The sequence below is a fragment of the Equus przewalskii genome, chromosome 7 (genome assembly GCF_037783145.1).
Source record: "Equus przewalskii isolate Varuska chromosome 7, EquPr2, whole genome shotgun sequence".
In the NCBI taxonomy this organism is placed as follows: domain Eukaryota; kingdom Metazoa; phylum Chordata; class Mammalia; order Perissodactyla; family Equidae; genus Equus; species Equus przewalskii.
Window position 1 is genome coordinate 69,458,538 of NC_091837.1, and position 14,025 is coordinate 69,472,562.

At 38.9% G+C, this 14,025-nt stretch overlaps 1 protein-coding gene across 19 annotated transcripts in view; it reads right to left on the reverse strand.

The window, feature by feature from the left end:
- The window catches only part of DYM (dymeclin), a 359,236-nt gene that overhangs the window by 53,528 nt on the left and 291,683 nt on the right, over positions 1 to 14,025 (reverse strand). For 18 of the 19 annotated variants that reach the window (XM_070630144.1, XM_070630138.1, XM_070630148.1 and 15 more), the window contains one exon: positions 1,436 to 1,549. In XM_070630144.1, coding sequence (XP_070486245.1) covers positions 1,436 to 1,549 — 114 coding nt within the window. Of the gene's footprint in view, positions 1 to 1,129; positions 1,287 to 1,435; positions 1,550 to 14,025 lie in introns of those variants that run through there. The other variant, XM_070630147.1, reaches the window with a different exon arrangement.

The window sequence follows — 14,025 nt, forward strand, 5'->3', positions numbered from 1 at the left end:
ACTCTTATCTTCATGGATTTTTGTACCAGTTCATATGGCATAGTTCAAGAAAATTCGAAATAGTACAAAAAACCCCCAAGCCCTTACTTTACGTAAGAATGGAGATAACAATAATAACGAATTCCCAACATTTAAAGAATTGTTAAGAATAGAGTAAAGTCAAATCTTCAGGGTCCCGGTAATGGTAATCAGCTTTGTGCTATTGCCACACGGTGGTGCCGCCCTTGCTCAGCGCTGGGTGAACCTCACTGCTGTTTACGTGCCGTGGAGCTTCTGAGAGTGAATATGATGACTAACGTGCTGCTGTTTTACAAACTCCGCTGTAATAACTGAAAATATTTTCACATCCTACAACAATATCTCTCCAGCGCTCATTAAGCACTGGTTCTAGTGATAGTGCTGAAAAACACAGCCCCCAAAACAGAAACTTTGCAACAGAAGTTAGTTGTGATAAAACACTATGAAGAAGGCCAAACATCCACTATGATGCCTTGTGTTGTTAAATTAGGAATGAGCACTCTACAAAAAACTAAAGATAACGTAGGAAAAAATTAAAAAGAAATAGTAAAGTAAAAATAGGCTATAAGGCTGTACATTCATGCATCCCTGAAAAATAGGGCCTTTCCATTTTTTCCTATGGGAAAATTAGTCTTGAAGTATGAGTTTATACCATGAGATCACTTCAGGAACACATCTAACACACAAATGCAAATGCCTTCTGAATACAATATTTCCCCCACCTCTTCCCTGAAGCCTTCTCTGCCCATAGCCGTGCCTAAGCACGCAGCAAACAGCGTGGTGAGCATGAACATGGACTTACTTTGGAGCCAGACTGCCTGGGTATGAATCTCCCAGGTCCATAATTTTCTAGTCGTGTGGCTTTGGTAAGTTACCTAACCTCTCTGTGCACCAGTTTCCTCATCTAAAAAATTAGGATGACAACACTCCCTCCCTTAAAGGGTTGTTGTGAGGGTCAAATGAGTGAACACACCTAAGACACTTCGAACCCCACATGGCACTGAGTAAACACCATGTAAGTATAGCTATGGCTGTAGTCATCTTCATCACCACCACCTTCCCATCAACCCTTGATGATACCCACAAGACTAACTTATTTCACAGGGTTAAAAAAAATAAGGTGCTCCTTTATTCATAGTATATGAATTACTCATAGCATATGCAGTGGTTACTCAAAGGACACGTAGTGGTGTGAAGATATTACTCGTTCTCTTGCTATTTTCTTGTGGAAAACTGTCAGAACCCTTCTTCATCCCAGTTCTGTGTACCTATACAGTGTACAGAAGGTGATATTTAAAGAGCCTTTTCTAGCGCAAGTACTGGGTAAGTGGCATGATTCTGAGTAGAGCCTGCTCAGACACTAGTACTTACGTCGAGGGATAGATACCGCAGTACGTGTTTCCTTTGCCAGTCTTACCTTCAGCCTGTCTTTGGGCAGGGCAACAACCCCTTGCTTGATGATTTCCAGGACCCGTTCCACTGACAGCTCAGCTCCAGCCTGTAGCAACCTTGAGCTAAAGAAGGTGATCACCTGGAATGTAAAGAGCTATTTTTTTAAACAAGCAAATGCATGAGATTATTTTCAGTAGATGCCTTTCTCACATGGTAGCCAAACTATCATAATTTTATTTTTTAGAGTGACCTGGCTTTTAACTCACTAGCTCTCCTAAATGCAGTCCTCCCTATACAAGGGTTTGATGGCCGAATCAGAGCCAATCCCTGAGTATTCAGGGCTGACTATCCATTCTGTGAATTAACTAGGCTTCTGCTCTGCTCTTTCTTGTGCTATCTCACCTTACGTTTTTACTTCAATTAGAAAGCAGCAGCCATCAGAAGGTGGGAAGAAAAAGCTCAAGTTTAAAACCTGTCAATACTGAGGCTTAACAGTAACTCTCAAAGGCTTAATAAGAAAGGAACGGGACGATAATGGTTAAAATGATGTTTTAGGAAATCATTTAAAAATCACAATGTTAATAAACCAAGAAGACTGTAGATACCTTTTTAGTCAAGAAAATAACAAGTGTTTACAGTCAGACATGCAAAAATATAAAAACATCTGTTTTTAAATAAAAGTTGAATGTTTTTATTTTATATTAAATTACTAACATTTGCAAACATTTTAATAAATTTTCATCCAAGGTTACTCTCCTAAATGTTAGTATTTATTATAATTAATAATATAATTAATATTATAAATATTAATATTGTTCAAGAGTACAATAACTTTTCTCCTAACCATTCTAGTGGAATGTGCACAATACGACACAAATGCTACTGAAATACTTTTATTCTAGAAAGGAAAGGAACCCAGGTAGAACAAGGGCCCTAACAAGCTTCTGCCTTGAGAGACTGGCAATGAGTGAAGACAAGGCAGCCGATGGCTGCTGAGTCCAGATAAATAATTTATCTCAGGCAGTCTGCTGGTACCAGCTCCTTTGCAAGTTGCTTATTTCGTCAATGACAGGTTGGTTTTTCAGCATCTGCCTACGGGTCTCGTTTTTCCAAAGCCAGATTTTAAGCTCTTTTTGGGAATTCTGGGATAAAATTTTGTTCATACAGTTTAGACACAGCATGCACTCAAAATGATTTTTTCAATTGATTTTTATAATACAGTGACTAAGTCTCTGAAGACAGATACACATAAATAGAAAACATACTGCAATAGTTTAGTTAAATCTAGATATCATAACCATTATAATGTGCATTACAATAAACCTTAAGTGAATGAAAAAGTGAGGGTACCCACACCAAGCCCTTCAAGAAGAGGAACTCCTCCTCTCTCCTCCCCAGGACTCTTGGACTACAGTAGCTGACACAGAGACCTGGCAGGTTGTCCACGCCAATATTAAGAACTAGTAAAACTAAACCTCTTTATTTGTAGATGAATAAATAAAACGTCTAATATTTTGTTCCCATACTTCTATGGACTGTCGTTTCAATCTCTGGAGTATGTGCAAGCTCTAGGGTATGTGTATCCATCCACTCTGGAGATTGCTGATCAAGATAAAAACGCATCTAATCAAAGCTAAGCGGAACACACAGTATTCAAATACAGACACTACAAACCCACATGAGAGACAGTGCTTACATGACACATCATCAAAGAACAAAGTAACCCAATGATAGTCTAGCTTTGTTCACTCTGCGGCCTAAATGGACTTGCCTCTCAGGCACAAGGAACTCCCATTTCCAGGAGAGCTGCAAAGCAGGCTGGTGACTCAGTTTCTAAGTAAATTCCTTTTTCAAACTGGCTCTCATTTGTTTATTTTAAAGCTGACATTCTAATGTTTTTGCATTCAAACTCACACCACTTTAGAAAATGATACAACTACCACTTCCAGAAGGGTATGTTCCAGATGTTCAAAAAGGAAGGGAACGAACATCTACTCATGTTTATTATGGGCCGTGTGCTCTACATATACCATTAATTAATTCTCACAACAATCCTACGAGGCTGATAAAATCTCTGTCCTACAGACGACTCAATAGGATCAGAGGGAGATGCTGGGGCAGGGTTAGCCAGGTCAGTATAAGGCGTAGGATTGGAACCCAGACATTTCTTCTACTTCATCATGTTGTCCCCAGCAATTCTTCTGTAACAAAAGGCTTAGTTTTCTTAATAGAAAATACTTGAGGCGAAAGGTGTAAGTTGTTTAGCCCCAAAGTTCATTTGCAACACTAGCAAAGCACGCAAAACAATTCATTCAAAGACACAAACCTGTATTTCCTACTTCTAGGTTAGAATTTTGCACACAATAGTAAATTTCATGATGATGACTATAAGAGATATGTAGCTTTCATCAACTTCCATAGCAACCATCAAAACTGTTAAAATAGATAACGTTTTTCCCTCTGAAAATGTTTGCACACAACATAGCTGATAATCGAAAAAATTTAAAGTGAAACCTTTGGGTAAAACGGGAATGAATGACACGTTAGTGTAACTCAAAGGCAAGATATAGATCAAATATGTATACAGTCACGTGCCACATAACGACAATTCAGTTAACAACAGACTGCATATACGATGGTAGTCCCATAAGATTAATATCATTTAGCCTAGGTGCATTGTAGACTATACCACCTAGGTTTGTGTAAGCACTGTAGGGGAGGAAGAAATTTTCCTCTACCCTTCTAGATTCTTCTGGCTTATCTAAGAATTAAATTGACATGACACATTAATAGGAGAAAAACAAACAAAAGTTTAATAACATGTATACATGGGAGAAGCCCAGGAAAACTGAATGACTCGCCAAAATGGCCAAAGCCCTCACCTTAAATACCATCCTCGGCTAAAGACAAAAGGAGATGTTGGGGGTGAGGAGAGTCAGGGACTCAAAGGGAAGAAGGCAATTCACAGGTAGGTGAAAAGGAGCAAATGTTTGGAAAACAAGTATTTGTTTGGCCACACAGAAACAGAAGAACCCAGAGAAGCACAACAAACAGGCTTTTCTAGCATCCTCCCTGTCTACCACCTAGTTCATGTGATGCTTGCTTGAGGAGACAGGTTTTCTTTATCTGAATTCTTTTAGGCAGATGAGGGGGAGGTAACAAGAAAAACTTTGAGTCTGCTGTTTCTTAAAAATAATCAGCCTAAAATAATCCTCATGTTAAAGAGACACATTTTGGGGTGGCAAATTTTGTTCCCCTTCAGTACACTCTATGATGTTTGCACAACGATGAAATCACCTAACAATGTATTTCTCAGAAGAAACCCCATTGTTAAGCGACGCATGACTGTAATTAAATAGATCACACAACATGGTAGTGTAGACTGTGAACTGCTCTAAGTCAGAAGGCCTGGTTTGGGTCTTGCCTCTGACACTTACTAGTAATGCGACTTGTGAGACACCCAACTTCTTCCAGATGCAGCATCATACAGTGGTTGAGAGCACTTACTAGGTGTTAGATGCTCTCCTTATAGACTTAGCCAGGTTAACTTCGCTAAGCCTCAGTTTCCTGATCTATGAATGAGGACAAATAGAATGCCTGCCTCATGGAGTTGTTAAAATTAAGTAAAGTTAATACCTGCAAAGTACAAAGAGAAAGGAACAATGCCTGGCACATGGCAAGTGCTCACGAAATGTCAGCTACTAACGTTATTATTAGGTGTATTCTCAGTATCTTAATTTATGAAATGAAACAGTTGCCCTATCTACCACATAGGAAACAATTATAACACATGTGAAAGTAGTTTTTTAAGGATGAAACCCATGCGTGTTACTACTACCAACAATCCATCCAATCAATAACACTTCTTTGTAGTTATATGTGTATATATTATGCCTCACATAGGTGAAAAATTTGTTAAGAACTAAGTTTGGTGGCAAAGGTCACCTTACCGAAACCAGACAGGACTAGCAAGTGACATCTACTGAAAGTAAATCCCAGGAAAGCCTGTAGGTTAAAAACAACATGATCACCACTGGTTTAATACATTTCTGAGGGTCAACTAAAACCTCTTCTATTTTTACTTGATGAATTTATGCATAACTCTTCTCTTTCAAAAAATTTATATTAGTTTTACGATTTTCAGAAAAATTAAACAATATGAGATGGAGTAAGTCTTCATGTTTTTTTTTTTTATCATGAAAGAATGCTAAATTTTTCTTTTTTTTGCAGAGGAAGATTCACACCAAGCTAACATCTCTTGCCAATCTTCCTCCATTTTTCTCCCCTCCTAAAGCCCTGATAAATAGTTGTGTATAGTTGTAAGCTCTTCTGGTTCTTCTGTGTGAGCCATGGCATGGCTACTGACAGACGAGTGTGCCGAACTTTAACTGCTAGGCCATCAGGGCTGGCTCAGAAAGGCTAAACTTCGTCAAATGCTTTTTCTACAGGTGTTAAGATGATCATATGATTTTTCTTCCTCAGTCTGCTAATGTGGTGAATTACATTAATTAGTTTTTGAATGATGAAGCAAACCTGAATTCTTGGGATACATGCCAATTGATCATGCTGTATTATTCTTTGGATATATTGCTAGATTCAATTTGCTAACATTTTGTCAAGGATTTTTGCACCTATATCCATTAGCAACATTGATTCATGATTTTCTTTTCTTGTAATGTCTTTGCCTGGTATTGGTATTAGGGTAATAATGTCCTCATAAAATGAGTTGTGAAGAATGTTTTCTTCTTCTATTATTTGGTGGAGTTTGTACTGAAGTAGTATTATTTATTTCTTAAAAGTTCAGCAGAATTCAAGGGTGAAGCCATGTAGGCCTGGAGTTTTCATTGGAAAATTTTTAAGTACTAATTCAATATCTATTAAAGATATAGAACTATTCAGATTATCTATTTCTTTGTGAGTAAGCTTTGAAAGTTTGTGCCTTTCAAGGAATTTGTCAATTTCATCTAAGTTGTCAAATTTAGTGCCAGAGACTTATTCACAGTATTCCCCTACTATCCTTTCAATATCCCCGCTATCATTTCTGATATTGGTAATTTGTGTCCTCTTTTTTCCTCTTGATTAGTTTGGCTACAGATTTATTAATTTTATAGTCATCTCTGCGACCCCCTCCCTGCCCCCCCCATCACATGCTTTTGGTATCAATTGTCTCCATTTCTTTTTCAGTTTCATTGATTTTTGCTCTTATCTTTATTATTTCCTACCTTCTCCTTGCTTTGGGTTTAATTTATTCTTCTTTTTCTAGTTCCTTAATGTGGAATCTTATCATTGATTTAAGACCTTTCTTCTTTTCTAATAGAAGCATTTAATGCTATTAATTTCCCTCAAAGCTTTAGCTGTGTCCCACAAATTTTCATATATTGCATTTTCGTTTTTGCTCACTTTAAAATATGTCCTATTTCCTTTCTGACCTCCTCTCTTTGACTTGTAGGTGTACTGTTCAATTTCCAAACATTTGGAGTATTTTCCAGATATCTTTTTTATTGATTTCTAGTTTCTAATTTCACTGTGGTTAAAGAACATACTCTATATGATTTCAACTATTTTAAATTTGTTGAGGTTTGTGTTATGGCCCCAAATACGGTCCATCTCAGTGAATGTTCCATGTGCACTGATGTTGTTGGGTGGAATATTCTATGAATGTCAATTAAATCAAGTAGGTTATAATATTATTTGAGTAATATTATTTGAGTCTTCTATATCACTACTAATTTTCTGTCCATTTATTTTATCAGTTACTGAGAAAGAAGTGTTGACTTCTCCAATATAATTATGTCTTTGTCTATTTCTCCTTGAATTCTACCAGTTTTTGCTTCATGTATTTTGAAGCTCTGTTGTTAGCTACACACACATTTGGGACTGTTACGTCTTCTTGCTGAATTGACCTCTTTATCATTACATGGTGTCCTTCTTTATCTCTGGTAACATTCCTTCTTCTGAAATCTATTTTGCTGTTAATATAGTCACTCCAGCTTTCTTTTTACTTTTTTCCTTTTTCTTCTCCCCAAAGCCCCCCAGTACATAGTCGTATATTCTAGTTGTGAGTGTCTCTGGTTGTGCTACGTGGGACGGCACCTCAGCATGGCTTGATGAGCAGTTTCATGTCCACGCTCAGGATCCAAACCAATGAAACCCTGGGCTGCTGAAGCGGAGCATGCAAACTTAACCACTCTGCCACAGGGCTGGCCCCCCAGTTTTCTTTTAATTAGTGCTTGCATGATAAAACTTCTTTCATTCTTTTACTCTTTTTTTTTTTCTGAGGAAGACTGGCCCTGAACTAACATCCATGCCCATCTTCCTCTACTTTATCTGTGGGATGCCTGCCACAGCATGGCTTGCCAAGCAGTGCCATGTGTGCACCCAGGATCCGAACCAGTGAACCCTGGGCCGCTGAAGCTGAACATGAGCACTTAACTGCTGCACCACCAGGCCAGCCCCACTTTTAGTTTATTTATATCTTTATATTTAAAGTGAGTTTCTTACAGACAGCACATAGTTAGATTTTACTTTTTATCCAATCTGAAAATTTCTGTCTTTTAATTGAGGCTTTTAATGTAATGACTGACAGTGGTTGGATTTAAATCTACCACATTGCTTGTTGATTCTGTTGGCTTCATTATTATTTATTCTGTTTTCCCTGCCTGCCCTTGGATTGAGTATAATTCATCATTCTACTTTATCTCTATCTTCAGCTTAATAATTATACCTCCATTTCTTTTGTGTGTGTGGTTGGCCTAGAGTTTACAACATAAATCTTTTTTTTAATAGATTTTTTCTTTTTATTTATTTGTTTTATTAAAGATCAGCATCTGAGCTAACATTTATTGCCGATCTTTTTTTTTTTCTTCTTTTCCTCAAAGCCCGCCAGTACATAGTTGTATATTCCAGTTGTAGGTCCTTCTGGCTCTGCTATGTGGGACGCTGCCTCAGCGTGGCTTGATGAGTGGTGCTAGGTCCACACCCAGGATCCAAACCAGAGAAACCCTGGGCTGCCAAAGCAGAGTGTGCCAACTTAACCACTCAGCCACGGGGCCGGCCTCTACAGTACACATCTTTAATTTATCAGTCTACTTTCAACTAATATTATACATTTTACATTGTCAAGAATTGTGAAGAGTCTGAAATTTTATCCTACTTGCAAATTAATAAGTTAGTCAGTCATAATTTCACAGATGCTGGAAGATGGAGATTACTGGGTCAGTGATGAAGGACAGTTTGTTAGTCACAGCAACAGCAGTGACCAGAGCATTAGCATTTTTGCACTGGTTCCCCAAGCCCGAGTATGTACAAGAGTGATTTGAAGAGGGCCAGATGACCCCTGCACATGCAGTAGGTTATATTATAGGAATAGAACTCTGAGCTTGGGGAATCCAAATCTTTTATAATGGTCAGTAAGCATGCCTATCTTTTGCTCAAGAGGGAGATACAGACACTGGCCCCATCCTAGCCTTATGTTCTCTTTGCCTAGAACACTCTAATCCCCGATATCATGGCTCACTTTCAACTTCCTTCAAGTCTTAGCTCACGTGCATCTTCTCAGAGACGCCTTCTCTGACTGCGCTCTTTACAACTGCAATTTCCCACCTCTACTTCAACTCGCACTCATCATTCCTTTTTCTTTTTCTTTTTTTGCTTTAGCCACTAGGTAGATGTTGATGTCATTTATTGAGATAAGGAAGAAAAAGTTGATTCATTTTCTGTTTAATTTTTTTCAGAAAATAAAGAATTCTGACTTGACCTCGTTCAATACTTGTGGGACTGTCACATAAGCAACTGAATGCACTAGTCTAGAGCTCAGTAAGGATGGTTAGGTCTGGAAATACACGAAAGCTAATGCGAATTTTACACTGTCTAGAGTTAAAAATAGTTCTTGCCTTTCCCTCACACGACGGCTACTGCTCATTGCTTCTGTTCTCTACTTATATTCAACCATGAAATGTCTTCCACGTTGTCCCTCGTTTGGCGTGGTAATTCTATTCTGTCCTGCTGCTTACTTCAGCCAGATCGTAACATCTTATGAGTTAGACGGGAGGGATATGTACCAGTGGCTAACAGAAATTTGGCCACTTGAAAAACACGTGTCTAACTCCTTGTGCAGAAGTTTAAAGTGCTCCAAGGTTAGTCACTCCTGTCTCAGATATTCAACACTGCGGAATGTCTTAATGAAAACATCAACTCTCAACTCCCTGTCAGCTGAAAATCACAGTGCATTCATAGTCTCCTCCACTAATACTTTTCAAGGTTAACTCCACGAAAGAAGCAACAGCAAAGGCTTGCTTAAGCCAAAATTTCAGGGGCATTTGGGGGGGGAAGGAGAAGGTAAAGGGCTGAAAGAGGCAAAAAGTAGAGATGTTATTTATATCTTTGTCAGGGCATTCTTTTCAAATTATGTAAAAGGAGTTCAGAACGTTTTTGAATGAATTTCAGTGTGCCCAGCACTATTTTGAGTGGCAGTATTCAACAAAAAGTTGTTGGAAAACTTGTTTGTGTGGACTCCTACTTACGTCTATTCAAGTGAATGCTGAAAACATGGAGTTTATAATGAGAAGACTTGGACTCAAGGCCTGGCTGAATGACTTACCAGCTAAGTGAGTGACCTTCAGCCAACCATTTCGCCTCTCAAGCCCTGCTCTGCTCCCTCACAGAGAGGACTTAAGGGTCAAATAAGATAATACTTATGCAAATAATCCGCAAAGATAAAGCCTTATGCAAATATGTGATCTTTACCTAAGACGATGATTCTTAGGCTGGAATTTGTGTTAAAATCACCTAGAAACCTTCTCTCAGTATCTTGGTTTTCTTGTCTGTGAAGTGGGACAATAACTTACTTTACTGGTTTAAGAAGAATAAAAGAGAGAATGCATATAAGGGTACTTAGCCTCATTCCTAGCACTTACTAGGCGCTGAAAAAGATTCAGGCATTTATTTATTTAGTTTTAAGAACTGTGTAACAGCATATAGCCAATATAGCCAAATGTTTACCCTCAGTAGATTTTTCCCTGACACAGTTGAAGTGTCAATAAGTGGCTCATTCTTTTGACAATGACAGGAAAGTCAGCATTGGATGCAAGTCCAATTTAACACCGTGCTTTTGTTTCCACGTGGTTACACACTGTGTGATAGACAGTGAGGTCCTCTCTATTTCCTCACCTTCCCTCTGCTTTTTGCTTCTGCCAAAGGAGCCTAAGTTTCAAATGGATGTAGTTTAAGTCTTTTGCATGGTTCCCATGTGTCCCTCCAAAAAATAATATGGTCCTCCAGAGATATTTTTAAGGATGTCAGTAGCCTGGTTCCTCAGAAGGATCCTCATTTTCACCATTGGTAGAATAAAGACCAATGCGACATCATTAGAAGTGATTTTGAAGGAGAAAGTAAACAGCAAAATCTCCAGGTTTGTGGATATGATCACAAGTTTTCAGGCAGTAAATAGACAAACGAATGAGAAACTGGAGGGACATTTAGTGAAAGGGTAAAGCAGGAATGATGATTACAAACACAGGCTTTACCATCCAACCGCCTATGTGTGAGTTCTGGCTCTGTGACTTTCTCAATGTGTGATCGGGAGCAAGTTAAATCTTTCTAAGCCTGTCTCTTTATCTGTAAATTGAAAATTAAAATGAACTGTATCTCACAGGTTAGGTTTTCACTGAAGATTAAGTGAGATAATGCATGTAAGTGCTTAGCAAGTATGCAATAAAAGCTAGTAATGATGATGAAGAAATGAATAGAAAAGGAACAAAGGTTTTTGATGTGTTTAAACAAACATTTAAAGCCAAATAATCCAAACTACGTGTTATAACGAGATGGCCTATCACCTATTACGATTATGACCACGGAAAAAAGAAACTCTGGGATAGTCTTTTGTCAGAAACACAAAGAAAATATTGGCTATTACGAAGAAAGATATTGGGACTGAAACAGAAAACATCTTCCCTCAATAGATTACCTGTCAGATATTGTGTAAAGTTCAAGTGACTATCCTTAAAAAAAAAAAAAGGATGAAAGAAAAACAGGAAGGAACAAAGAAAGAAATCGGAATCAGAGGTCCAGAGAAAGACAAAAGTTCCAGCAGAACGGACAGAGGCTTGCCTAAGGGCAGACTAAGATGATCAGGATGATGCAGATTAGAGATATAAAGGCTGAAAAAGGACATACTGGATATTTCCAGAATTCAAAGATCTGGATAAATCTTGGAAAACCAGGAATATCTCCTACTCCAGAATTTGAAAAAGATACATTTATAAACAAATGCAAGAAAATATTATTTTAGCATTGCAATGCCATTCTAGGGTGATATTCCGAGACCCAATTATACGTCAAGAGACTCGAGACTACAATAGGTCACACTTGGCATCAGATTAATTTAAAAGAAGAAAAGGACAGGAAAAAGAGCATGCCAATAGCATGGCCACAGGCATTTCCTCTGGGAATCCTTACAGGAGTCTCAGAGCTAGTCTTTGGACCTTCAGGTGTCAGCTCACATGCGAGAGAATAAGACTAATGTGTGCAGATGCAACAGCCACCCTAGCTTAGAAGCCAGTCCCAAACAGAAACTAATACCCCTTGTGACAGTCTCAGCATTTAGATCCCTGAAAAGGACATGACTGGTTATAAGAGTTTTCTTATGCAGGGAAGCCCAAAGTTATGGCTTCCTACCAGGTATTTATAGTTCACTCCTAGTCCTTCCAGTCCAGACTCAACTTCCCAATCAAATTTCATTTTATTGTATCATACTAGGTAACACAGCTGATATTCCATCTTCATCAGATTTCCCAAGAACAGAGCCAGAAGCAGCTTAACCCAAGGCCAATTTCTCATATAAAAGAGGAATGGGTTTTGTTAAACTTTTACTCAGCATAATGATTCTTAAATTTACTTTTCTTTTTTTCTCTCCAAAGCCCCCCAGTACACAGTTGTATATATTTTAGTTCTGGGTCCTTCCACTTGTGGTGCGTGGGACGCTGCCTCAGTGTGACCTGAGGGGCAGTGTCATGTCCGCACCTAGGATTTGAACCAGTGAAACCCTGGCTGGCCGAAGCAGAGTGCGTGAACTCAACCACTCGGCTATAGGGCTGGCCCTGGCATAATGACTCTTAAACTCAGTATTTTATTCCCAAAAATGATACTAGCAAGAAACTAGAAATGAATTTGGACAATCCATGAACAGGCTGGCTAGAAGTGGCTTTTTGGAAATAAGTAGCTAGCCTATAAAGTTGCCCTTCAAAGAGAAAAAGAATTTCCTCTCAACATTGTAATCCGTAAGCCTGCTACAAAGAATACACTATTATAGGGCCGGCACTGTGGCCCAGGGGTTAAGTTCGTGTGCTGCACTTCGGCGGCCTGGGGTTCGCTGGTTTTGATCCTGGGCCTGGACCTGCACACTGCTCATCAAGCCATGCTGTGGTGGCATCCCACATAGAAGAACTAGAAGGACTTACAACTAGGATAAACAACTATGTACTAGCGCTTTGGGGAGAAACAAAAAAGGGCGCAGATTGGCAACAGATGTTAGTTCAAGGCCAATCTTCCTCACCAAAAAGCATTAAAAAAAATCTTAAAAAAAGACTAGAAATGTCAAGTCTAACTCAAAGAAATAAACATGCTCATTTGAAATGGTGTTTCTGCTTTTTTTTTTTGTGACGAAGATCAGCCCTGAGTTAACCACTGCCAATCCTCCTCTTTTTGCTGAGGAAGACTGGCCCTGAGCTAACATCCATGCCCATCTTCCTCTATTTTATATGTGGGATGCCTCCCACGGCATGGTGTGCCAAGTGGTGCCATGTCTCCACCCAGGATCCGAACCAGTGAACCCTGGGCCGCCGAGAAGTGGAACATGTAAACTTAACTGCTGTGCCACCGGGCCGGCCCCGGTGTTTCTGCTTTATCCAGATTGCAACGATGACAACTGTACTCAACTGCCTCAGTTCTGTTAATGAAATCTAAATGATATTGATATTAGTTTAGGAGAATGATAAGAGGGTACATGGCAAAATATTTTGCTACAGTTACAACTCTTGGGTATACACTTGAAGCAACTTAAGGAAAGCCCATGAAAACACCAATTAAACTGACAGCAAAGAGTTTTAATTTTTATTTTTGTTTACCAGCAACCATTACATGGAGGTGATATGGAGCAAATCAAAGAATGGATTTGCAACACTATGCATAGTTGCAGTTAAATTCATGTGTAACTGTGGATTCCAGAGTATTCAGCAGTTGACAGGTCCTATGTGTCCAGAATGGGACACAGGTTATAGCCCAAAGCTGATTTCAATTAAGTACCGAACAAGTACATAAGACTCTACCAGGATGAGCAAAAAATTATCCTACTTTGGTTACATTGGCTTTGGTAAATTGGTAAATTTGGTTATTTGACCAAAACTGGCAAATTGGCTTAGGAGAATGTGGAGAAGTTCTTAAATATCTTAAATTTGATCAGCATCCATGTATATATCTATGTATTGCTGCTACCCTGAAAGATAACAGGTAGTTTCCGCTTTAGAAGCTATTCTCACCTTCTCATCCCCCCCGGCTTTACCGAGCCTCTTTCTACCTCAGCTTTTGAATTCTCACAGATAGGCGTATGGACCCCAGGCA